The sequence below is a fragment of the Dama dama genome, chromosome 6, assembly GCF_033118175.1.
Source record: "Dama dama isolate Ldn47 chromosome 6, ASM3311817v1, whole genome shotgun sequence".
Classification (NCBI taxonomy): Eukaryota; Metazoa; Chordata; class Mammalia; order Artiodactyla; family Cervidae; genus Dama; species Dama dama.
Window position 1 is genome coordinate 25,590,679 of NC_083686.1, and position 27,433 is coordinate 25,618,111.

The following is a 27,433-nucleotide window of genomic DNA, read 5'->3' on the forward strand; positions in this document are numbered from 1 at the left end:
GAGACATTAAGTCATGTCTGACTCTTTCTGACCCATGGGACTATGTAGCCCACCAGGCTATATTTCCTCTGTACATGAAATTTCCCAGGCAAGAATACTTGAGTGGGTAGCCATTTGCTTCTCCAGGGGATCTTCCTGACCCGGGATTGAACCCACGTCTCCTGCATTGGCAGGTAGATTCTTTACCACTTAACCACCTAGGAAGCAGCTAATTATTTGTCCCTGTCTTATATATGGAAAAATGAGTGACCATAAGTTTATCAGGTTTTCCTGGATATTTTTATTTAAATTGAGTTACAGCTGACATAATATTGCATTAGTTTTAGGTATACAATGAGTATTTTTTTATAGTAAAAATTAGAAACAATGGTGAAGATCAATCAAAACTGATATTTTTTCTTTGTTAGGAGATTTACATGGCCAGTTGGATGACTTAATATTTATATTTTATAAGGTATGAACCCTCAAATTATGTTCCTGTCTTGTTCTGAGGTTTAATTTAGAAGTTCACATACAGTATCTATTAAAAAATGCTTAAGTATTACTTGTATTTTAAAATATTTTAGAGTAATATTTGCTACTATGTAGCAAATGCAGAATGTAAAAATGATTATTGCATTATATTGTAGTGTATTTTTGTAGACTGTTTATTTTTTTTCTTTTTTTTTTTTCATTTATTTTTATTAGTTAGAGGCTAATTACTTTACAATATTGTAGTGGTTTTTGCCATACATTGACATGAATCAGCCATGGATTTACATGTGTTCCCATTGTAGACTGTTTAAAAAAGAGAAAATCTATGGTTAATAAAATCATTATTTGAAAAAAAGAAAATCAAGTACTAAATAGAGAAAATTATTTATTATCAAAGCAACTAAAAGCCATTATCATACCTATTTTTAGTTACCAAATGCTCTGCATAGTGATAAATATTCCACTAATGTAATTAACACAAAGCATTTTCTGATGTATTGTCTTGTTAAATCCTGAGAAATGTATGGCAGCTAGTATTATTATTGCCAGTTAGAGACAGAGTGGCCAGAACTTAAAACGAGCCTTGGAATTACAAGTTCAGTGCCCTTGGCACAAACCACCTGGCAAGGTTTGGATAATGAACACATTTATTTTGGTGAGCATGTCATAACCTCAGCCTGGCTAGAGAGGAAATATGAGACCAACAGAAAGTATTCCCAATATTTCCATCTTTTACTGAAATTTCCCATTTGGAAAAGAGCCAGACAGCACAGCACTGGCTTTCAGGCCTGATGTGACTGTCAGAGGCACAATGGCTTGACCCGATTTCCTGTTTCCTTCCTCCCGCTGCTTCTTCTTGGACTTGACTCCTCGTTGGGAAGAACGGCCTCCCATCACCAGAGCGGGCCTATGTGTTCAATGGCGACTTTGTGGACCGAGGGAAGGATTCAGTCGAGATCCTAATGGTTCTCTTTGCCTTCATGTTGGTTTACCCAAAAGAGTTCCATCTTAACCGAGGAAACCATGAGGACCATATGGTGAACTTACGGTACAGACCAAAACATGCTGGGGGATTTGGTCTTTACTGGTTGCAGCTGTGAAGTTATTTTTCCAGAGCGTCTTATTTGTTAGATGCATTTTAAAAGCAGTCTTCAAGTTTATAAAGTGGAATACACAATATATACCATTTTAAAAGATATTCTTAAAAGTTTACACATTATCCTACTATTCTAGTAAAACTATTACATTTGTTTTCACATGGCCAAACACTTTAATCATACAGACCGTAAGGGTTCACTATAGAAAAAGTACAAAATATAGATAAGCAAAAGAAAATTAAAGTATCCCATATTTCTACCCACAGATAATATAATTTTAAATAGTTGGCAATTATTTTGCAATGTTTTTTCTATATATATATTTTTAATTAATTTATTTTTGATTGGAGGATAATTGCTTTACTGTGTTTTGTTGGTTCCTGCTATACATCAACATGAGTCAGCCATAGGTATACATATACAATATGCATTTTGATAAAAATGCAGTTGTGCCATACTTAATATCACTAAATTTAATATCTGTTTCTGCTTCTAACTCTAGATATGGTTTTACCAAGGAAGTGATGCATAAATATAAGGTATGCAGCTCTTAAAAGCAAAAGTTTCTCTCAGTGCAGATAAATCAAGTGAATTTTTTAAAACTTAGTATCGTGTTTTCAGATCCACGGCAAGAGAATACTAAAACTACTGCAAGATGTGTTCTGCTGGCTTCCACTGGCCACTCTGGTTGATGAGAAAGTCCTGATTCTTCATGGTGGAGTGTCAGACAGGACTGACTTGGAGCTCTTGGCTAAACTAGACAGGCACAAGGTACTGACTGAGCGCTAAAATAATGTGGATTTCTGTATAATGCCAGGCGTCACTGCCAGCAAATGTAAAACAGATGTCATCTTGACTCCATGCTGACTCCAGCTGACTAATAAGGGCTGTTAAGAGAATCCATTAAATCTTTGAACAGAGGATTGGGAATCCACCGCTGGAGCAGGTGTACTGTGGTCCATTAACATTTGCCATGGATGATGGTGGGGAATGGCAGCTAGTGCCACTGTTGAAAGCCTCGAGTCCTAATCACTGGACCTGCCAGCGAACTCCCTAGAACCTTTGCTTTCTAATTTTCCACTTCCAAAATGAAACAGAAAAAATGGAAACTTTTGGGGTATAAGATATTCTGTTTTTTTACACACCCCCACCTCCTGCTTGTTTTTGTTAAGTTCCTCTAGGACAAGTATTAATACCATCTCTGGTTATTTTGTATTTCTGATATCACTTTCTTTGCATACAGTAAGTGCTTAAAACATGGTTGTTGAGTTTAACTGCAGGAATTTGAGACCCTGCAAGCTGTGCAGTGCAGCCAAAAAAAGAAGCAAAGATTCTGTTTTCTTTTAATCATAGACTCTTACCCTTGAATTGTATATTATAGCCTCTCTCCTCCAACTGCCTATCTACCCAGGAATGAATCCCTGCTATGACATCCTTGAGCAGTTCCAAATACAAAGAACTCATTCCACATAAGCCAGTCTACTTTGGGCAACTCTAACTGAGGTACAGTAAGTCCCGTACATACGAACGAATTTGGTTGCAAGAACACATTCATAAATCCAGTTTGTTTGTGAATCCCAAGTTAGCCTAGGTTCCCAACATAATCAGCTATATAGTGCTGTACTGTAATAGGTTTATAGTATTTTTCACACAAATAATAGATACATAAAAAACAGACACAAAAAACACTTTAAATCTTAAGGACAGTGCCTTGAAAAGTACAGTAGTACAGTATGACAGCTGGTATACACGGGCTGTCACGCATGTCTTTGAAAGTTTGCAACCTGGAGGTTCATATATACAGAGACTTACTGTAGAAGGCTATGCTGTTGTTGTTCAGTTGCCAAGTGGTGTCTGACTCTTTGCAACCCCATGGACTGCACCACACCAGGCCTCTCTGTCCCTCCCCATCTCCCAGAGTTTGCCCAAATTCATGTCCATTGAGTTGGTGATACCATCCAACCATCTCATCCTCTGTCGCCCTCTTCTCCTTCTGTTATGAGACATAAATGAAAGAGTGTGACCTTAAAATCAGACAGACCTGAGTCAGAATCTGGAAGCAAGCACTTCTTGGCTGGTATGGCAGCGTTGTGTACTAGGTTGTCCAGGCGCCAAGGCTTCTTATGTCTTGTTAACTCTGCCATCCTTAGAGTGTCATCCCCATGCCCTCATGTGCATAGCTCAAGATAGCTTGCCACCACACCTGCGTTCCAAGCAATACAGTAAAGGAATGAAGGGAAGAAGAATATCCTACCCTTTAAAGACATAGTGAAGAAGTTGCAAACATCTCTTCCGCTCTCATCCCATTGGTCAGAACGTAGTGCATTCCTGTAGGCAGGATGTGGTGGCTCCTTTGATCTCTGTGGGACCATCTTAACTCCAGTGTGATGGATCCATGGCTAAATTCCCTTCAACTTCACCAGGGAAATGAGTTATGAGTATCACCTCATAAGGTCCAGTCCAGCTAGGTGATACCACAGAAATGCATGGTATGTGCTAAAAATAATAACACCTTCCATAAGTTGTTCAGGTTCAAGGACCTTGCCATGTCCATTACAGACCCACACTTCCTAGAGTCAACATTCTGAGAATGATTAGGACTCCACTCTGATCCCCATTCATTGGCCTTAAGTCTTCAGGAAAATACTTTGTATAGCATTTTATGAGATGCACATGAGCAATCAGGGCCAGCGCTTGGGCTTGTCTTCTGGATGTTTATTCTCCCAAGATTCCCACAGGATCCAGTCTCCAGGACAGCAGTGGCACAAGCGAACATCTGTGGGAAACACTAATCTGCTAGAAGTAAACGTACGTAGAGCAGTGAAAGTAGCTTCCAACGATCCTACATACCTGACAGTATCTACGTTCCTTAATTGAATTCCTTCTGGATCGCAAACTATTTCTGAAACAACGGGAAGGTCTCTAGAACAACATCTCATAGCTTCTCAACTGGCACCTGCTTCTAAGGCCTGGGCTTCTCTCGTGGTTCAGCTGGTAAAGAATCCACCTGCAATGTGGGAGACCTGGGTTCAACCCCTGGGTTGGGAAGATCCCCTGGAGAAGGGAACGGGCTACCCAGTCCAGTATTCTGGCCTGGAGGATTCCATGGACTGTATAATCCATGGGGGTCGCAGAGAGTCAGACACGATTGAGCAACTTTCACTTCTAAGGGCTATTTTCAACTGGAAGTAGGGCAACCAGTGAGGTTTTATCCCAGGTTAAAGTAATCTCCTGACAAATTTTAGCCATAGTCTTTTTAAGACTGTGATTCCTCTTCCATTTTGCCAGTAGATTGGGGTTGTCAAGAAGCATGTAATTTCCAAAGAAGGTTTAAAGCTCCAGATACTTCTTGAAATATTCTTGCTATAAAGGCCCCTTTATTGTCACTCAAAATGGACATAAGTAACCCAAACCTAGGAATTATTTCTTTTAGGAGAGCTCTAACAACCTCATGCTTTTTCAGGCCAGCAAGGAAATGCTTCTATCTAACCAGTAAAAGTGTTCACAAATGACTAATAAGGGCCTAAGGTTTCCAGTGACTATTGGCATCACAGTGAAGTCACTAATTGTCTCCCAGTCCAGTACCTGGGGTCTGAACTCCTTTGATTAAAGGCAGTGTCCCAGTTTTAGGAATATTTTTAGCACACACCTTGCATTTCTGTATCAGCTTTTGAATTGTCCTTTGCATGTTTGGTCCTGTATTAAGTTAGCGAATCCACTAGAGGGTGCTGTGTCTTCCACAGTGGGTACTCGGATGTACATCATGTTACACCTTCTGCAAGGTGTTCAGGTACAAGGACCTGAACCATTGTAAACCCAGCCTTCCTAGAGTCAGCATCCTGAGAATGACTAGGACTCCAATCAGATCCCCATTCGTTGGCCTTAAACCTTCAGGAAATTAGATAGCATCTTACCTGATCTACATCGGCGACCAGAGCCAACTCTGGGGACCTAGGTGTTCCTGGCTGCTGGCTTTGCTGTTTGATCTGCTAGATTATTCCTTCCAGCAGTCACACAATCTGCTTTCTGATGTCCTGAATAGTGGACATTCATTCTTTTGGCTCCATGACAGTTTCTAATAAGGTTAAAATTTCTTCAGCAGGGTTAAGTTCCTTATTCCCTGCAATTAACAGTCCTCTCTCCAAATGGCCCTATAAGCATAGACCACCAAGAAAGCATACTTTAGAATCAGTGAAAACAGTTACTCTCTTATCCTTACATAGATGGAGGGCTCTCATCAGGGCTGTTAGTTCTCCCTTTTGTGCAGAGATTCCTGGGGGAAGGGCTTCTGCTTCCAGGGTAGTTTGGTGAGTTACCACCACATACCCAGCTTTGCATTCTTCCTGGTCCATAAAGCTGACTCCATCTGTGAACATCTCAAGGTCTGGGTTCTCCAGTGGCTGGTCCATCAGGTCGGGATGGCTGGAATAGACTGGTTCAATTATCTGAATACAATCATGCATAAGCTCTTCAGTATTGTTTGGGAGCAGAGTGGCAGGATGCAAGATGGAGGCTGCTTTCAGAGTAACATTAGGATTATCCAAAAATATAGTCTGATACTTTGCACATCTTCCTGAAGTTAACCAATATCCTCCCCCTCTGTTCTAGGAGGAGAAATAAACAGTGAGGGGTATGCACTGTGGCAGGTTGTCCTAATATAAATTTCTCCACTTCTGGTAAAAGATCACAGGTCACTGCTACAGCCCAAAGAAAAAATGGCCATCCCTTAGTAACTGTATCTAATTGCCTTAATAAATACTCAGCAGGCTCCTTATGCTACCCAGGTTCCAAGTCAGGACTCCAAGGCTGATTCCTTGTCTCTCATGAACAAATAAGTCAAAGGGCTTTCTGATATCTGGAGGACCTAAAGCCAGGTCTGTTAGTTTTTTCTTTGATAACCTGGAATGCACTATAGCATTTCCCTAGTTGAGTCTAGAGATTCATGTCTCCTCCTTTAGAGTGAAAGTGTTAGTCACTCAGTCATGTCCAACTCTTTGTGACCCCATGGACTGTAGCCCACCAGGCTCCTCTGTCCATGGGATTCTCCAGGCAAGATTTCTGGAGTGGGTTGCCATTCCCTTCTCCAGGGGATCTTCCCGACAAAGGGGTTGAACCTGGGTCTCCTGCACTGCAGGCAGATTCTTTACCATCTGAGCCACCAGGGAAACCTCATTTAAAAGAGCTTCCTAAAAGGGTTTTGCAATGAGTCCAAAATTAGGGATCCAGATGAGGCAGAACCTGGCTATCCCTAGGAATCCCTGAAGTTTATTTATTTATTTATGTATTGACTGTGCTGCATGGCATGTGGGACCTTAATTCCCCCACCAGGGATTGAACTCATGCCACCTATAGTGGAAGTTCAGAGTTTCAACCACTTGACAGCCAGGGAAGTCCCCCTGCGGTTCTCTTGGTAGTAAGAATGGCAATCTTGGCTAGAGCTTCCTCTGTCAAAGAGCAAGTTTGTACCTGTGAGAGTTCAAAACCCAAATATTTAGCAGAGGGCAGAAAAGTATGACTTTTTCTTGAACACCTTATAGCCTCGTTCAACCAAAAAGTTCAAGGTCAAAACTGTGTTCTGGTCTGAGGTGCCCTTTGTCTTACTAGCAATCAGAATATCATCCACAAGCTGGATCAAGGCTGCCTCGATTAGCTGAGGGTCCCTCAAATCTTTTGCCAGGATTTCTCCAAATATCGTGGGAGTATTTTAAAAATCCCTGTGGGACTACTATCCAGCAGTATTCTTGCTGAACTTCTGTATCTGGATCTTACTATTCAAATCTAAAGATTCTAAGGATTCAAAACTCATGGGTATACAAAAAAAGGGAATCCAAGTCTAATGCAGTAAGCCAACACAAATCTCCAGAAAATGTAGTGAGCAGAGTGTATGAGTTAGGGACTCCTGGATGAATATCTTCTACAGTTTGATTACTATCCCTTAAGGTGTGCATAAATTGATATTCATCTGTGCCTGGTGTCCAGACAGTAAAACTGAAGTATTATCAGGTGACAGCAGGGATGTAGTAAATCACGTTCCAGGGTTTCCAGGGGGAACTGAATCAAATTTTCCCCCTTTTGAATGGACTAAACTTCCAGGTGGTTGCAGCAAAGAAATTTTTCCAAGGGTCCCTGTTACTGTCACCAATAAGTTGAATCCCCAATTGCCAGTCATTAACTTAATCAGATACAGATGGACATGGACAAGACCAAAATGAAACCAAAGCCCAGATGGGCCCCGGGCTTCTAACTCAGGTATGGAGGTCAGAACTGCCAATCAGTCCAGGTTCAAGTGAATTTCTTGAACAGGGTTACTCATCCAAAAGACGTCTTCTCACCCCAAGACGTCTTCCAACCCCAAATCACCTCCTTGCTACAAAACTAAGCACTGAATGTTGGCTGCGCCTTGCCAGGAAACCCAGGGAATCCTCCCTGGAACAGACGGACAAGGGGGCTGTTTGGACTCACCCACAGGCTGACCGGCAACAGGCTGACCAACCATGGGCAGCAGGTCCGTCTGGATTTATCTCCTGGCTGGTGTGCCGTATTTGTTACCGAACCAGGTTCCCTCTGCCCTAGCTTTGCAGCCAAAATGCTCAGATGCCAAAGTTTACAGCAGAGAGAGAGTTTATTCACAAGGCAGCCAAGTGAGGAGGCTGAAGAACAAATCTCAAACCCTGAAGGCAGGGGTTCAAGGTATTTATGGGAGAAAGAAGCGGGGCATCTGAGCTGCGAGAGGGGTTGGGGGGAGAGGATAAGGAAACGCTGCGGTAATCGTGGCTCTGAGCAGGCGTAACCAGGCTACAGGCTCTGCGCCTTCAAAAGGGCACTGCCGGGACCCTCGAGCATGCCTGGTTGAAGGGCCAGTGGTCCCATCCAGGCTTAATCAGCTCAGCTGGAACTAGACACAGCTGATTCCAAGTTCCCAAAAAACAACTCAGGCAAACTTCTTATTTAGGCCACGTGCTTCTTGGAGGACATGCATGTCTTCAGTAGTGACGATTACAACAGCCTTGATCAGTGAAGGTAGGTTACAGGTGAAATGGATTTCACTAAAGCTTCCCCACCGTTTTAGAAAGAGAAGCAGGGGGTCTAGAGTCAGCTATCCAGATTCCATCCCAGTGCAGTCTTAGTATCCCTGTGCCTTGAGGTTCTTAGTTGTACTCTAAGTGAGGGCTTCCCACGTGGCACAGAGGTAAAGAACCCGCCTGCCAATGCAGGACACGCAAGAGACTTGGGTGGGATCCCTGGGTCAGGAAGATCCCATTGAGAAAGAAATGGCAGCCCACTAGGGTATTCTTGCCTGGATAATCCCACAGAGGAGCCTGGTGGGCTGCATAGTCTGTGGGATCACAGAGTCGGACATGACTGAGTGAGCCCGCACACTATTAAGTGAGAATGCTATTGCAAAGGGGTGTTCAGGCTAATCAGTGTATTCACAAAAGGGCCCTGGATAGCACCTATTTGGAAGAGGCTTGATACATATTAACACTATTATCCTTAAGAATAAAAGTCGGGGACACCTCTTGAAGCAGATACCATCCTTATAAAGTTACCTGAGGACTGGAAGGGGCAGGACTGGTGGACTGGCCCTGACTGTGAGGTGACAGCAGGGAGGGGCGGAGGTGGTTAGGAGTCCGTTCACACTGTGGACTTGCACTCTCTTCGCCCAGGGCCGGAACTGCCTAGGAAGTAATTAACCCTTGTCCAGTGTTACAGAATAACCTCTGTTCTCATCTCTTCCATCGGGATCCCTCTTCAAATGTCAGTTGGGCACTGCCGAGCCACATCAAGTGCCTCTCTTTGTTCCTGCCTGCAGTCCGTCCACACCGGGACATGGCTTTCTTGTACTGCAGTCCTTAGATCTATTTGCAGAAAGTTCTTGCTCCTTGATTACACACCTGAAGAGTTTCCTTTGTGAACCAGATGTCCCTTGATATCCCTGCGGATGCTGTGGCACTCGGACATGCTGGGAATGCCCGCTCTTGCCTTTGGCTGGATGCCCCAGGTCTGCTCCATGGCCTGAACCAACTCTTTCTCATGATCAGAATTCCTCCTGCTTGTCAGCTTGGTCCCAGTACCATGATGACTCTGAGGAAGGGAGAGGGACCACACCCGGTCCCTTTAGCAAGAAGAGCATCTTTCCGATTAGGTCCAGGTTGAAGTGGGGTGCTCCCGTTCCCTCCCGGGTCCTTCCTCTGCAGGCACTTCCTGTGAATGGCCAGTTATAGCAGGTGTCAGGTTTTTCCCATTCCAGCCATCCTCAGTCAAGGCTGCATTTCCTCCCCTTGTGTTCGCATCTGTGGAACAAGAGAGTCAATGAGGGCTCGCCTTCTGAGAGGTGCTGTCTAAAAATCACTAGGTTCCTAGAAACAGGTTAGCATTTCTCCAATTATTTGTGGCGGAGGACCAGGGATCATAAATTTTTAACTTGTCACAGACCAGTACTGTTGTAAGATAAGATAAACGTGAATTACTAGAAAAATGAAATGCAAACCAAAAGTATAAGCCCACTGATCACGTGTTTGAATGGCGGCAATATCAAATTGCGATAAGAGCTTGGAAAGGCTTAGCCTCAGTTCTCTGCTGACTTTGTCACCGTCGGGACAATCCACAGGGCCCAACTGACTTGATGCCAAAGCGCTGCTGTCAAAATGTTTCATTGAAGCATCTGTATCTTTTCTGACCACTTTTAGATTGTCTCCACCATGAGGTACAAAACGAGAAAGGAGAATAAGAAACAGGCGGTGGAGAAGGGAAAAGCCAACCAGATGGGTTCTGCCGAGAGACCCTCCCCGTGGTTTCTGCCCCAAAGCCGCTCTCTGCCCTCCTCGCCCCTCCGCCCCAGCACCCACAAGGCCCCCAGGGCCGGGCGCTCCTCCAGCGTCCCCTGCGGCGTCCCCCTGGACCCCAAGGAGCTCTCCCGCCGGGTGCGGCACTCCGTGGACCTGGAGCTGGAGAGGTGCCGGCAGCAAGCGGGCTTCCCGGCGATCAAGGAGAGGGAGGAGCCCTCGGCCTCGGAGTCAGAAGTCGACTCAGAAGCCGAGGAGCAGCCGGAACCCACACCGGAGGAGTGGAGGCAGGTGGGTGTGGCCCGCGCCGCTCTCTGCAAAAAGCAAGGATTTCACAAAACCCAGTAAGTCTCCTCCTGGCTCTTGCCGTCTTTCTTTCTCTCTCCCTGAGGTCAGAGCACCCAAACTGGTATTTGCTTGTGTGCTAAGTCGCTTCAGTCGTGTCTGACTCTTTGCGACCCTGCGGACTGGACTGTATGTAGCTCGCCAGGCTCCTCCGTCTATGGGATTCTCCTGGCAAGAATACTGGAGTGGGTTGCCATGCCCTCCTCCAGGGGATCTTCCCCACCCAGGGATCATACCCTTGTCTCTTGGGTCTTCTGTGTTGGCAGGCGGGTATCTTTACCACTAGTGCCAACTGGGAAGCCCAGTATTTGCCTAGTGACGCCTATAGTCTGGAGTTTTATAAAGCTGGGAGATGGGCCAGGTGGGCTCTATTGTCTGAGTAAGCTTGGTTTAGTGACTCGGCATCACTGGGGGGAGAAGGTAAGCCACAATTTATCGGATGCTGTTTTATGCATAGTTGACATCAGGTGGCTGCTGCAGCTCAAGGCCAAAAGTGTCATCATCAGCAGCTCCTGTCCTCTGTTTGCAGGCAACTAGAGCCTTTTCCAGAATCTTCAGAACTGCATCCCATGGCCAGCCCAAGTGGCAAGGGGGAGTGGAAAAGCATGTATTTAGCCAGGCAGAGTGCCATGCCAAATACCCCAATCTAAGAGTTCTGTTAGCAAGGAAGAGGGAGGAGAATGGATACTAAGGAGGAATGCACAGTGCTTGCCAAAACAGATGACTTAGGCAGCCAAATGGGGGCTATTTCACCAGGGCAAGACTGTGGCAGGGAGACTGTGATCTAGGTGGGAGATGCTGCTGCTGGTGATCTGTTGTAGTAGAATTAATAGGACTACTTGAACTCGTTTTGTTCAACCACTTTTGACCTACAAAAATGGCAGCTTCTTATGCTTCCTTGAATAAAGAAAAGAAAAGGAGAGAATCCAGAATTACTTAAGAGTTAAAATTAGCAGAACTTGCTGGTTGACTGGATGGAGGGTGGTGAGAAAGAGGAGGAACCGCAGGTGATTCTGAGGCTAGAAACCTCCAAGAAAAAGATGGTCAGTTTGGGTGACACTGAGTTATTGATCGGGACCTCAACATCCACTTAGAAATGCAACTTTAAAACGCAAGTCTCTCCTTTCACAAAACATACCTTTTTTTCTCTCCAGGTGGTGGATATACTGTGGAGTGACCCCATGGCTCAGGAGGGCTGCAGGGCCAACACTGTTCGAGGCGGCGGCTGTTATTTTGGGCCGAATGTGACAGAGCGGTTGCTACAGAAGTACAACCTGCAGCTCCTGATCCGCTCACACGAGTGCAAACCTGAAGGCTATGAATTCTGCCATGGTCGCAAGGTGGGCAGGCGTCTGCTACAGCACAGGAGTGGTCCTATTCCCCCTCCAGGGCATGGAGGAGCTAAGGCCCTGGCTCCTCACCAACAGCTGAGCCTGGTATTTGTTACCCACTTGCTCAAAGCAACAAGGCCCTTTACTGTCATTTATCCTTGGCATTTGTAGCCTCTTTAAAACTCAAAATTTGACTGAGGCCACTACCTATCAGTACATACCCTGAGAGGAAAGTAAAGAGCAGGTATAGCCCCATTTCATGGATGAAATATGGCAGGGTATTTTCCCAGCCACCTCGCTATTCTTTGTCACACTGCCCACTGTCACAGGTCTCCAATCACACGACAGGGTCACAGGATCTCTGCACTGCACCCCAGGCAGGAATTCAGGATTGTTTGTCTTCTCGGGAGCATAATTAACATCCTGTCTAAATCTCTGGGCATCTCCAAATCCGTCAATGTTTGCTGGTCTAATGCCACTAGGATAAGACTATTCCCAGGAATACTAACCCTGCAGGAGAATTACATGTTTCCATGCAGAAAACAAAGCTTGAGGTCAACTAATGTAAACAGTGTTTAATAGGAATGTTAAACAGTTGTATACATTTCTTTTTTTTTAAGGTTTTTAAAATAACATTTATTTCTTAAAAGTTATCATGTGCATAATAAGAAACCAAAAAACACAAGAAGTAAAAGACAAAGTCATTCATAATCACAAGCAGTTTACCGTGTGACATGTCCTTCTAGGTCTCATTTGTGTATTTTCACAACTAAGCATCTATTTTAATGATTAAGATCATACAGTTATATATCCTGCTGTTTCACACATAATGAATATTTACCATTTCAAAGTCCCAAAGCTATGAGTATTTTGCTAACCAAGAATACACTACACCAACTCAATCTGGAAGGAAAAAAAATGCAATCTTGCCTTTCTTGGCGAAAAAAATTTCAAAGACAAAAATGGCAACAGGCCTCTAGATAAACATATTGGCAGAGCTATGATTAAAATACTACATTCCCCCAGAGGAATCGGGTGGAGAGGGAGGTGGGAGGGGGGATTGGGATGGGGAATACATGTAAATCCATGGCTGATTCATGTCAATGTGTGACAAAAACCACTACAATATTGTAAAGTAATTAGCCTCCAACTAATAAAAATAAATGGAAAAAAAAAATACTACATTCCCTTAATGTTCAATTAAAAGTGAGACATAAAGCAAGAGAGTACACGAAGTATAATTCTTCTAAGAGGATTCATTATTTGATCTAAGCTAAATAGTTGTATACATTTCTATATTGCAGAACTTTTCAGAGCCTTTAATTTCCTATATTCACTGTGAATCCCAAAGAAGAGATACAGTGTCCAGCATTTCCCAGTGTATCAACAACAGAAACTTTTTTTCACAGGGCATCTCAGGAGGCTCAGCACTCCACAGTAAACTCTGCTCTGAGGCTTAACGCCAGTGATAATAGCTTATATGCCTACTAGCTGTAATGGCCATCCCAGTTTATCGGGCCTCTGAATCGGACCAAATAAAGCCTTATCTATGACTGCTGCTATTTTTTACTGGGATAAAAATGTGAAGAGAACATGTTGTGGATGTCCTGTCAGAATTCAAGTCTTTATTACTTGAGTCACAACTCCTGCCCTGCTAGCATTAGTGATTTAACACAAATAAACTGGGCTTCCCTGGTGGCTCAGTGGTAAAGAATCTGCCTGCCAATGCAAGAGACCCGGGTTTGATTCCTGGGTTGTGAAGATCCCCTGGAGAAGGAAACAGCAACTCACTCTAGTATTCTTGCATGGGAAATACCATGGACGGAGGAGCCTGGCGGCTGCAGTCCATGAAATCACAAGAGTCAGACATGACTTAGCAACTCAACAACAACAACAACATAGATAAAACCAAGAAGGAATAGAAGGAACAACCACCCCCAAAATTGGGTTGGGCCCTATGGGATTGAGGATGAACTGTTCTTCAGTGAACCTGAATGCCCATCTCTCTTCTGTTTTGATTTAGGTGTTAACCATCTTTTCTGCCTCCAACTACTATGAAGTTGGCAGCAACAGAGGAGCCTATGTCAAACTGGGGCCAGACTTGACCCCACACATCATGCAGTTTCAAGCTAACAAGGCAACCCACATGCTTACCATGAGGCAAAGGCAAGACTTTTCAATGAATGATTTTCAGAAAGAGAATTATAGTGTTTGTGGAAACTGTGAAGCGCAAATGTTGTTAAATTTATCTAGATGCTAAGTCAAAATTTAGCTATGTCAGCACTAGGACCTAGAAGAGACTTTAAAACAGGGGCTCTTCTTTTCCTCCAATACACTCTGCCTACCCATCGTTAATGGAAGTGACATGTTTATTTCCTACAGAAATTATTCTCAGTGGGTATGTCTTAGGTGAAATCCATGTGACAGGCCACTAAATCATTCCAGGATCACTCTTCCTTTTTCTTTCATTCTTAAAGTGTTTGCGATACCCAGTCAACCACAGACAAACCTTCCTTCACTGTCTCGGGGTTTGGCAGATGGACTCTCATCTGCACACATTTGTTACCAATGCTTCTTTCTTCCTGGGAAGGGAGCACATAATATTATTTAAATGGCTTCTGTTGAGATGATCCTGAGTTCTAATATTAGTTGAGAGCTTACTATTGAATATACACTAAGTGTTATTACAAAGAACTTATATATTGTTTCTCAATGAGCTTATAAAATACAGTGTTACTAATTTCAGTTTTAGAGATGAGATCATTAAGGAACAGAGGTTAAATCAGTGATCTGAGGTCACACAGCCAGTAAGTGGTGAAAGTAAGCCTTGACCCAGACAATCTTATTTCAGAACCCACATACATAACAGCTCTACAGTTCTGCTGCCCACTGAAAGCTAGCCCTGGAGTGTATAAGCTGCTGAAAGATACAGTTGTAATGCTGCTGAACCAGCTTCTTTAATTATCAAACTAAGTTAGAAATTAAAGTCAGCATAAATCTAGTGGAAAAAGAACACAAGAATATTTAGTAGCTGCCTTTTGTGTGAGTGCTATAAAAGGGCATTATTTTAAGTCACTCTTGAGTTATTAAATACTCAAGAGTTATTAAACACTCAGGTTTTACACAATCAGAGCCAGCATCACTCAAAAAGAAGTATGATGTGAAAACTTAGCTCACTAAATGATAGTCAAACCCATTATGCAGCAGAATCGTCTCTGGAGCTTTATAAAAAAGTCAGCTATTGGAGCCTCGTCCCAGCCTTCCATAATTAGAATCTCCAGGGGGTGGGACCCCAACACCTAGAATACCGTGATTCCAAGTGGTTTAGGTGTTGCCACTACAAAAGGAGTCACTGTGAGGAATCCCATAAATAATGTGCTTTAATACCATAGCTAAAGAACACTCAGCTTTTTAAAATATTCATTGATTGTATTAAAGCAAGTACAACATCCCCTAATTTACACAGAAGTCACCTAACAATTTCAACACTCTGGACCACAAATGGAGAACTGAGAAGTAAGGCGGGAAATGCCTTTGACCAACCATATGTCTCCATGGTCATCAACTCAAGATAACATTTTTTTCCTAGGGGAACCCACATTCAGAATCCTTTTTTTCTTTTTTTTTTTTTTAATTTTTTAACTTTTTGGCTGTGCTGTGTAGCATGCAGGATCTTAATTCTTGGACCAGGGATCAAAACTGCACCCCCTGCAGTGGAAGCTCAGAGTCTTAGCTGCTGAACTACCAGGGAATCCCCAGCATCTATTTACTTTTGGTTTAAATCCATGCCTCATAGCTTAGCCAGCCTGGAGTCCACCTATCAAGACTGATTCCTGCCCCCCTACTTGTTAGCTATGTGACTTTGGGCTAGTTGCTTATACTGTACTGGGCAGAAGAGTTGTACCTACCTCAGTGGGTGTTGGAGGATTAATCTGATGATCCATGCAGAGCTCAATATGTGCTGCTTGACATAGGGAACAGAGGGACTTGTGCGTCAAGACAGCCTTCAAGGTCATTGCTATATGCCATCCCTGAATGATAACCATCAATGAGTATGATCTACCAGAAATAGTTTAAATGCTTTGCATTTAAAATAGTTTAAATGCTCTTAAACTTTTAGGGGCTCTCATACTTTTTTTAGCCTCTGATAAAACAAAAAATTCTCCAAATAAAGTACATACACTCACATACCCATGAAATTTGAGATGAATTTTTTAGGCAACTCACACTTTTCTGAGGGTCTATGGAGACTATTATGTGAAGTACCTTAAACTTCAAGGAAGACTTTCATCAAACATGATTAAAATGTTTTTGGGTTTTTTTTTTAGCACTTCTAAAGATAGATTATCTGGTCACCATTTATAGAATGGCTGCTTCTTCAATGAGACAGGACAGAGTTTATATTTACCTTTTATCTCTTATAATATTCTTGTTCATTCAACTACAGATATTTATTGAACACTTATTTTAGGCCAAGTGCCATGCCCAGGAGGACTGTGTTGACTCCATAAGAATAAGAAAACTAAAGTAGTGATATTTTGTTATTCATAAATCCTGCCTTGTTTAATATAAATAACAAATATAAGGAAAACATATGATTATGATAACAGATACCATTTGCTGAATGCTTTCTACATGCCAGGCTTTCTTCTAGGTGCTTTACATGAATTTACTCATTTAATCTTCACAATAATCGTATGAGTTAGGTACCATTTTTGTTGCTATTTTGCAGATGGAGAAAATGAGGTAAAATGTATTGGGTGGGCCCAAAAGTTCGTTTGGATTTTTCCAGAACACATTACAGGACTTCTGCTCTAACCACTGTCCTACGCTGGGAAGGACAGCAGCATTCCCCAGACCAGGCCTGTTTGTGCACAACAGGGAAAATCAGGAGAGCAGTGGAAAGAAGTAAGAGATGGAGCTCTTGGGAGGTTGAGATGTTAAGAAAAAGAGAGGACAGTGTACTAGAAACCCATGCCAATCAATCCTAAAGGAAATCAACTCTGAATATTCACTGGAAGGACTGATGCTGAATTAAGCTCCAATACTTTGGCCACCTGATGCAAAGGGCCAACTCGTTGGAAAAGACCCTGATGCTGGGAAAGATTGGGGGCTGGAGGAGAAAGGGATGACAGAGGATGAGATGATTGGATGGCATCACCAACTCAATGGCCATGAGTCTGAGCAAACTCCAGGAGATAGTGAAGGACAGGGAAGCCTGGCATGCTGCAGTCCATGGGGTCACAAAGAATCAGACACGACTGAGGGACTGAACTGATTTCTTCTATAGTGATTCCTTTTTTTTTTTTTTTTCATGTTCCCTGTCATCCCTTGTACCAGGATTAGCAGAGTGGAGGAGTCAGCTCTGAGAGCCCTACGGGAGAAGTTATTTGCCCATTCCTCAGATATTCTTGTTGAATTTAAGAAGTGTGATAAAGATGGAACTGGTAAGACTAATCAAGTAAAATATTCACAGAGGAAGAAAATTGGTCAAAAACCCTGTCTCACAGTAATTAGCAAATAAATATTGGCTTAAGGATTAAATGACCAGAAGACTTCTTTGACTACTTCCTCCATTTTATTCAACTTGATGTCCTAGCTATCTTTTCTAAATTTTTTGATTCTAAGCTTTTAACAGAATGTAAACTAGACTAAATATAAACAAAGATGGTGAAAAGAAATGGAGTCAAGGGAAGGGTGATAAAGCCAGAACTAGGCAAAAAGCAATGGGGGACAGGTTACAAGGGTGGATCCAAGACCAAAAAGACCAATAATTTGGTTTCTCATCAATAAGTGTGTGATCACCTGTTCTGTGTTCTATTTACCCAAGCTGGAAAATTTGTCTTTTCACAACTCAGTGGAATGTCTAATGGACTCTGACTACATGTAGCTCAGTTCAAAAAATAGCAGTAACAGTACTAAAATCATAGCACTATCTTTTCATATACATAGAAATAACTAATGCTACGTATACATACATATGTGTGTATGTGAGTGTATATGTGTATATATATGACATTATATATATATATATATAATATATATAATGACATTATTTACAAGACTTGTGTGACTTCCAGGAGTATTGCCAAATAGATTTGGCAAATGAAAACAAAATACCTAATTACATTTGAATTATAGACAACAAATAGGTTTTAAATATACGTATATACCATGCAATGTATGGGACATACTTATATTCTGTAGTCTGAGAATCGGATCCACTGGGCACCCTGTATTTTATCTGGCAACCCTACTTTCCAGCCAGCTCTTCCATAACCAACAAGAACAGTGACAGTACTCATCACTACTGTTACCTACAGATAGTAAGAAGAGTGTCAGGATAGAAGATTTATAGGTGATGAGTCAACCAGTCAGCTCTTTCCTAAGGTCTAATCACCCTGAGCGACTGGGCTGCAGCCGTGGAGTCTGTGCTGCACCTGGGACTGCCCTGGCGGATGCTGAGGCCACAGCTGGTGAGCAGCTTGACGGATAACAAGCTGGCCTACAAGTCCTGGCTGGAGAACTTGGCCAAAGAAAAACTGAGCCAACAGGTAAGGGTGTAAAAATGGTCGATGAAAGCATATCGTGGACAATGAAGCCCCTTGTGGAGAACTTTGAATCAGTAACAGCCAAATATGGAGAACCCCAAAGGGAAGATGAATGGAAACAACCATCTGTTGAGTTCCTGTGTGTCAGACTTTGTGTTCAGTGACCTATATATGTTGTCTCACAGTTTATTCTCAAAATCATCTCCAGGAGGTAGATATAATCAGCACCAACGTACCCCAGAGAACACTGGGGTTGGATAATCTATCTGGGATAACTTTGAACAGAGTTTCTAAGTTATAGAACTGGAACTCAAACCCAGGTCTATCCCCCATTTAAAAAGTTATTTGTTCAGTAAATACTTACATGCTAAAAAAAAAAAAACTTACATGTAATGTATGTGAGGCCTTGGGCTATGTACTTTTTTAAAAAAAGCTTTATTGCAATATAATTCATGTATCATGCAGTTCATCCATTTAAAGTGTAGAGTTCAGTGGTTTTTAGTATATTTGCAGCTATGTGCAACCATCACCATCATGGTAAATTTTACATTTTTTTATCAGCGGTAGGTGCTTCTTAAACCATCAGATTATTTTGTAGGCTGAAAGGGGTTAGGGTGGAGAGATCATAAAACACCTTCAGGTTCTTTCAGGAGTCTTGTTGTCAGGGTTGATGGTTATGTATTAGGAGAAATGTAAACATAAGAGACAGAAGGAAATTGAGATTTTTTTTTTCTTGTAGAACATACAGTCAAGTTTGCTGGAAACACTGTATCGCAACCGATCCAACCTGGAGACCATTTTTAGGATCATAGACAGTGATCACTCAGGTAAAGGCAGACACCATCCTGTTACTTCTGACACACAGCAAGTATTTTACCCCCACCCTTGCATCGTTTGGAGTAAATTTAGTGGCAGTGCTAAAAACAGAAACTAGAATAGTATTTGAGCCACATGAGCTGTCCCTGTAGATGAGGGGTTAGGCAAAAAGAGAATGAAGACAAACTGAATGAGACCATCTTACAGGAAGAATTATATTAGTTTTAATATCCTTTATAGGTCTTTCAGAGATTGCCACAAAGGGATGAAGAGTGTCTAGAACAGAAAAGCTTTGGCACTCACTCCTAAAGTATTATTTAAATTTTTAAATAATTACAGGTTAACAAGGAGTTTACAAAAAACTATACAAGGAAGTCTTTTATACCCTCACCCTATTTCCTCATTGTTCCAAAGGCCTTTTCAAATATTATTACTTTTTTACAGATATAATTCACATACCATATCATTTACTCATTTACAATGTGCTTCTTTAGTATATACACAAGCTTGTGTAACTATCATCATTCTAAAGACAAACCCTTTCCCATTAACAGTCACTCCCCATTCCCTGTTCCTTCTCCCTGGAAATCATTAGTTTCCTTTCTGTATCTATACATTTGCCTCTTCTGGACATTCCATATAAATAGACTCATGACACATGGCCTTTGGTGTCCAGCTTCTTTCACTTAGCATGTTTTCAAGGATCACCCATGTTGCAGCATGTATCAGTTTCTTTCTTTTTATACCTGAATAATATTCCATTGTATGAACATATCACATTTTGTTTATCCATTCATCTGCTGATAGACAGTTGGATTGTTTCCACTTTTTGGCTGTTACGAATAATATTGTTATGAACAGTCATACACAACTTTGTGTGTGAACATATGTTTTCAGTTCTCTTGGATGTATTCCCAGGAGTGCAATTGTTGGACCATATGGTAAAACTGTGTTTAACTTTTTGGGGAATTGCCAAACTGTTTTTCCACAGTGGCTATACTATTTTACATTCCTACTGACAACGTATGAGGGTTCTAATTTCTCTATATCCTCACCAACACTTGTTTTTTTCATTAAAAATTTTTTTTTCATAGCCATCCTACTGGGTGTGAAATATCTCATTATGGTTTTGCTTTGCATTTCCTTCATAACTAACAATGTTGAACACTTTTTCATGTGCTTATTGGAAATTTGTATATCTTCTGTGGAGAAATGTCTGTTCAAATCCTTTGCCCATTTTTTAATTGGGTTATCTTTTTACTGTTGAGTTGTAAGAGTTCTTTAGATATTCTGGATATTAGCCCATTATCAGATGTAAGATTTGCAAATATTTTCTCTGAATTTATGGGTTATCTTTTCACTTTTTTGGTAGTGTCTTTTGGTGTACAAAGGTTTTAATTTTTTTAAAGTCCAATTTATTCTTTTTCTTTTGCTGTTTGTATTTTTTTGGTATCGTATCTAAGAAAATGTTATGTAAATGACGGTCACAAAGATTTGTACCTAGGTATTCCTCCAAGAGTCTTACAGTTTTAGCTTCTACAGTGGGGTCTTTGATCAATTTGAATTAATTTTTGTTTGTAGTGCAAGGTGGGGGTCTCATTTCATTGTTTGCATGTGGATATCCAATTGTCCTCTACCATCTGTTGAAAAAATTATTTTTCCCCTGTGGAATGGTCTTGAAACTCTAGTAAAATATTAACTGACCATAGACGTATAGATCCATAGGCTTTTTATAAGCAGAATAAATTAGCATATGTTTGAGATGATTTAATGCAGGGTTTCTCAGCATGGCACTACTTACATTTGGGCTTGAGTAATTCTTTGTTTTGGGGCTCACCCTGTACATTTTAGGATGTTTAGTAATATCCCTGGCCTTTACCTATTAGATACCAGTAACACCCTACCCCCACTCCAGTGATGACCATCAAAAGTGTCTCAAAACATTTCCAAACGTCCCTATAAGGAGAGCAGCAAAATTGCTTCCAGCTAAGAACCAATGATCAAGTGGTTTAGTGCGATCCTCTTGGGATCGTTTAAAGTGGACGGCAGGCCTTGGATTTCTTTGTTGTAACAGTAGAGAATAGGCGTCCTTGAAAGAATATCAGAGGAAATGAGCACTGAAAAACCAGCCTGACTCACTAAAGTGACTTGCTCTCTCTGGTAAGGGTCCATCTCACTGGACGAGTTCAGGCATACTTGGAAGCTATTCAGCTCTCATATGAACATTGACATCACAGACGACTGCATCTGTGACCTTGCCCGGAGCATTGACTTCAACAAGGATGGCCACATTGACATCAATGAGTTCCTGGAGGCCTTCCGCCTCGTGGAGCAATCCTGCTCAGGGGGTGATGTCTCAGATTGCCCACAAGTCACAGACAGTAGTAACAGTGGCTGCAGCAGCCCAGGTGCACACTAAGGCCAGCTCTGTCCCCGTCGCCCAAGGTGCCTCAGAAGCAATGCCGAGCTCGTTGCTGGAATGTCTTCCTTATTCTCCATAAATTCATGGAACTTTATGCTGAGAATTTGCCTACCAATATGCAACAGAATCACCTGTGTATTCAGGCGAATTCTACCAAAGAACTTTTACCAATCTTTCTCAAACTTTTCCAAAAGACTGAAGAGGGAACAGTCCTAAAGATAATTCTATGAAACCACCATCACCCTGATACCAAAATCAGACAGATACCACCAAAAAACAAAACTTCAGGCCAATATCTTTAATAAGTATAGATATTTGTATTTATAATGCAAAATTTTTCAACAAAATATTATCAAACTGAATACAACAACACATAAAAATGATCATACACCATGACCAAGTAGGATTCATCCCAAGTTCACAAGGATGGTTCAACATAAGCAAAATCAATGGGAAACACCACATCAACAAAAGAAAAAACAAAAATCACATGATCATCTCAAAAGATGCAGGAAAAGCATTTCACAATTCAACATCCATTCATGATAAAAACTCTTATCAGATTGGGTTGGGGGAATGTATTTCAACATAATAAAAGCTATTTATGACAAACCCACAGCCAATATAACACTCAACAGTGAAATGCTGAAAGCCTTCCCACTAAAACCTGGAACAAGACAAGGGTACCCACTCTCACCACTTCTATTGAACATCATATTGGAAGTTCAAGCAGCAGCAATCAGACAGTAAAAGAAATAAATGGTATTCAAATTGGAAGGGGAGAGGTAAAACTGTCATTATATGCAGACAACATGATATTATATAGAGAAAACCCTAAAGATTCCACACAAATACTAGAACTGATAAATGAATCTGGTGAGGTAGCAGGATACAAAATTAACATACAGAAATCAGTTGCATTTTATACTAACAATGAAATATCAAAAAGGAAATATAAAAAGAAGCAATACCTTTAAGATTTATACCAAAAAACCCCAAAATATTTAGGAATAAACCTGACCAAGGCAGTGAAAGATTTATATACTGAGAACTATAAAATATTAATAGAGAAAATTAAAGCTGATTCAAAGAAATGAAAAGATATCTCATGCTCTTGGACTGGAAGAATTAATAGTGTTAAAATGGCAATACTGCCCAACACAATCTACAGATTTAATGTGATCCCTATCAAATTACCCATAACATTTTTCATAGGACTAGAACAAATAATCCTAAAAATTTATATGGAACCATAAAAGATGCAGAATTGCTAAAGCAATCCTAAAGAAAAAGAACAAAGCAAAAGGTGTAATTCTCTCAGACTACAGACAATACTACAGAGCTACCATAATCAAAACAGTGTGGACTTGGCACAAAAACAGACACACAGATCAATGGAAGAGAATAGAGACCAGAAATAAACCCTCACACCTATGGTCAATTAATCATCAACAGAGGAGCAAGAATATAAAATGGGAAAAAGACAATCTTTTCAATAAGTGGTGCTGGAAAAGTTGGAGAACTGCATGTAAATAAATGAAGTTTGAATATGCCCTCACAGTATGCACAAAAATAAACTCAAAATGCCTTGAAGACCTAAACCTAAGAAATGACACCATAAAACTCCTTGAAGCAATCATAAGCATTCTCCGACATGAATTGTACCAGTGTTTTCTTAGATCAGTCTCTCAAGGCAACAGAAATAAAAATGAAAATAAACAAATGAGACCTAATCAAACTTACAAGCTTTTGTACAGCAAAGGAAACCATAAGCAAAATGAAAAGACACCAGATAAAATGGGAGGAAAACCTGCAAATGATAAGACCCATAAAGGTTTACTTTCCAAAATATACAAACTCATAAAACTCAACAACAACAAAACAAACCCAATCAAAAATGGGCAGAAGACCTAAACAGACATTTTTCCAAAGAAGACATACAGATGGCCAATAGGCACATGAAAAAAACGCTCAGCATTGCTAATTATTAGAGAAATGCAAATCAAAACTATAATAAGGTACCACCTCACACCTGTCAGAATGACCATCATTAAGAAGTCTACAAATAACAAATGCTAGAGAGTGTGTAGAGAAAAGGGAACCCTCCTCCACTGTTGGTGGGAATGTAAGTTGGTGCAGCCACTATGAAAAACTGTATGGAAGTTCCTCAGTAAGCTAAGAATAGAATTACCATATGATCCAGCAATCCTATTCCTGGGCATATATCCAGCCAAAACTATAATTCAGAAAGATACATGCACCCCTATGTTCACAGGAGCCCTATTTGCAATAGTGAAGACATGGAAACAATCTAAATGCCCACCAACAGATGAATATATAGAGAAGATGGAGTGTATATACACAGTGGAGTACTACACCCATAAATTCCACTCCCAGGGGAATACTACAGTCATAGAAAAGAACAAAATAATGCCATTTGCAGCAACATGGGTGGACCTAGAGATTATCACACTAAGTAAATAAGTCAGAAAGAGAAAGACAAATGCCATGTGCTATCACTTATATGTAGAATCTAAATGAATCTATCTACAAGACTGAAATATACTCACAGATAGAACAGACTGTGGTTGCAAAGATGGGTAGACCGGGGAGTGATGGACTGGGAATTTGGAGTTAATAGATGCAAATTATGACATATAGAATGGATAAACAACAAGGTCCTACTGTATAGCACAGGGAACTATATTCAATATCCTGTAATAAATCATAATGGAAAAGAATAGTAAAAAGAATGTATATATACAACCAAGTCACTCTGCTGTACTGCAGAAATGAACACAACATTGTAAATCAACTCTGCTTCAATGAAAAAAGTATCATCTGTGTATTGGGTATGGAGGATGAGATTATTATTATTATTTTTTTTACTTTTCTTAATTGTAACTATTTTATTTGAAATATTTAGTTGATTATGAAATAAAATTAAACTGATGTCAATTTTTTTTTAAATTTTTTTATTAGTTGGAGGGAGATTATTTTTAAATACATAGGTCCCCAGCCTCATCTCAGGATTTTCACAAGGTAGCACCCAGGTGTAAGTATTCTGAAATTCTGAGGTCTATCCCAGTTAAGAACCACTAATAATTCAACCCCTTCATTGTTTTCATTGTATACCTTTTATTTATTATTTTTATAATGTTTTATTGGAGAGGGAGGTGGGAGGGGGGATCGGGATGGGGAACACATGTAAATCCATGGCTGATTCATGTCAATGTATGGCAAAAACCACCACAATATTGTAAAGTAACTAGCCTCCAACTAATAAAAATAAATGGAAAAAAAATAATGTTTTATTGGTAAAGTTATAAGAAATTGTATAATTCCACAACCAAAACATATGTATCCTTTTCCTTATTTACTTTTTCTTGTTATAACTATAATGTTTATGTATGTAACTTAATGTTCTGTTTGTGTTTTATAAATTTACATCTGTGTTGCTACACAGTCTTCATGATTCTTTATTTAATGGCTGCATAATTTCACATAGATGTAATATAATCTATTCAGTCATTCTCCAATTGTTAAACATGTATTTCCAGTTTGTTATTATTATAAATAACACTGGTTCAAACTTTATGCATATGGCTTGTTTCATAAAAATCTTTCAAATTATACATCTTCTTAGGCTAGATTCCCAGGCAAGAGATTATTTTGCCAGGTGTTGGATTAGTCTATAAGAAGGTTTACTGTGATGCTCACATGATTATGGAAGCCAAGAAATCCCAAAATCTTCAGTCAGCAAACTGGAGACCCCAGAGGGTTGATGGTGTGGTTCCACATTGGTTCCAAAATGTGGTTTTCAGCTGATGGGTACCAAAAGCCAGGACCTTCCCTCATACAAGGAAATAAATTTTGTGAACAACCTGACTTAACTTGGAAGCAGATTCTTCCAGAGGTAGTTGAGCCTCTCGGCTCACCTTGACTGCAGACTTGTAAGACCCTGAGCTGAGGACCCAGTAAAGCTGTGCCTGAATTCTTGAACCAAAGAAACTTTGAGATAATAAATGTGTGTTGTTTTAATCGACTGTTTGTGGTTAGTTTCTGAGCATAGGGAAGCAACACACTATGCTTCCTGGGAAACTTTTTGTAGAGTCTGGATTTCCATCAGTGAGTACAATCTGGAGAAGAGTTCAAATATTTTAAGTGAATACCTATGACCCATGTGTTTGCCTTGCCTGTTTCACTAACTAATAGAGCAAGCATACTAATGAATTCACATTTATATCTGACCTATCTCGTGAAAACAGTTCAAACTCAACAAATAAAGCATGTGTTATTTCCACAACAACCTCCCCCACACTGTTCTTTATGATTAAAGGTAAACAAGGACTCTGAGGCGCCAAGATAACTCAGAGAGGATAAGTAGAGCCCTGGGGGGTGAGTATGTATGGGAATATACTGCTGAGAGCAGCCCATGAAGACCATCTCTGCTACCAAGAGCAAGGGTGGGGCTTACAAAGGCAAAAGCCACAGAGCTTCGCCAGGTAAAATGATGGGTCAGCATGAACAAGGTCTTGGCTTGCCAGTTCAGGATGGACTGTTTGTAGTGGAGCTTGGAGGGCTGATGGCTAAACTCTGGGTTCCTTTCTTGAGTCTCGATAGCACAGTCACAGGTTCGAGCCTGTTCACCCTAACCAGTTTTCTGGGAAGTAGCCGCTCTGGTTCCTTCTTCAGGGGCCTCACTGTTTGCTAGTTAAACCCTTTGGACTCTGTGTCCTGTGGTGGGCAAGTCCTGTTTGCACACTCTAGGCTTAGAGAAAACTTCCTTTATCAATTAGCATTCAAAATTAATAGAGATTGGCTTTATGGGAGTTTTTATTTAAAAGGAACATTTAAATTGTGCTAGGAAGAAATAGTAAAATCATGCCTCTAATCCAGTGATTTAGCCTTAAGTGCTCATTAAAATCATCCGGGGAGTTTTTAAAACATAAAATGCCTGGGGCCCTACTCCAGACCACTTAAATCAAAATCTGAGTAAGAGGCCACACTATCAAGATGTTTTAAATACTCCCCAGGTAATCCTCAAGTGCAGCCAGGCTCCAATACTGCTTATCTAGCTGGTTTACCCTGCAATAGAGAAGGATGATTATTTGGTAAGACATTAACTGCTGTTTGCGGTGGCATAACTAAGTATAAGAGGCCAATTCAGAAACCTAATATTTTTAGATTTAGAAGAGGAAACTGCCAGCCTCCCCCAGTGGTGATATCTTAACCACAGTACATTATCAAAACCAAACTGACAAAACAACTGGGACCTACTTAAACTCAAAAGCTTTTGCACAGCAAAGGAAACAATAAACAAAACAGAAAAGACAACCCATAGACTGGGAGAAAATATTTGCAAGTGATGTGACTGATAAGGGATTAGTCTCCAAAGTTTACAAACAGCTCATGACACTTGCAGCAACCAAGACCCAGCCCAGGCAAAAACAAAACCAAACCAAAAAACCTGACCATCATATAAAAAAAAAAAATAGACTAACAGTCTTTTTCTATTTCAGGATTTTTGACATATCATCAAATTATAAATATTTTAGAAGTTTTTTAAAGCAATTATTAATACTACTGCTGCTGGACATAGAATTCACAC

The 27,433-nt window shown here is 40.8% G+C and overlaps 1 protein-coding gene and 1 long non-coding RNA gene across 8 annotated transcripts in view; one reads left to right on the top strand and one right to left on the bottom strand.

Moving 5' to 3' along the window:
* PPEF2 (protein phosphatase with EF-hand domain 2) overlaps positions 1 to 24,240 on the top strand; it is a 44,077-nt gene extending 19,837 nt beyond the window's left edge. Inside the window, exons 7-17 of the mRNA XM_061145770.1 lie at positions 408 to 454; positions 1,356 to 1,522; positions 2,074 to 2,110; positions 2,193 to 2,342; positions 10,262 to 10,648; positions 11,857 to 12,042; positions 14,057 to 14,199; positions 17,374 to 17,480; positions 18,424 to 18,587; positions 19,324 to 19,411; positions 21,566 to 24,240. Coding sequence (XP_061001753.1) covers positions 408 to 454; positions 1,356 to 1,522; positions 2,074 to 2,110; positions 2,193 to 2,342; positions 10,262 to 10,648; positions 11,857 to 12,042; positions 14,057 to 14,199; positions 17,374 to 17,480; positions 18,424 to 18,587; positions 19,324 to 19,411; positions 21,566 to 21,819 — 1,730 coding nt within the window. The 3' untranslated portion in view covers positions 21,820 to 24,240. The remainder of the gene's footprint in view (positions 1 to 407; positions 455 to 1,355; positions 1,523 to 2,073; positions 2,111 to 2,192; positions 2,343 to 10,261; positions 10,649 to 11,856; positions 12,043 to 14,056; positions 14,200 to 17,373; positions 17,481 to 18,423; positions 18,588 to 19,323; positions 19,412 to 21,565) is intronic.
* LOC133058796 (uncharacterized) overlaps positions 276 to 27,433 on the bottom strand; it is a 58,187-nt gene continuing 31,029 nt past the window's right edge. For 3 of the 7 annotated variants that reach the window (XR_009693380.1, XR_009693382.1, XR_009693381.1), the window contains exon 3: positions 276 to 9,865. This is a non-coding gene — a long non-coding RNA (uncharacterized LOC133058796). The remainder of the gene's footprint in view (positions 9,866 to 27,433) is intronic. The other 4 variants (XR_009693384.1, XR_009693386.1, XR_009693385.1 and 1 more) reach the window with 4 other exon arrangements.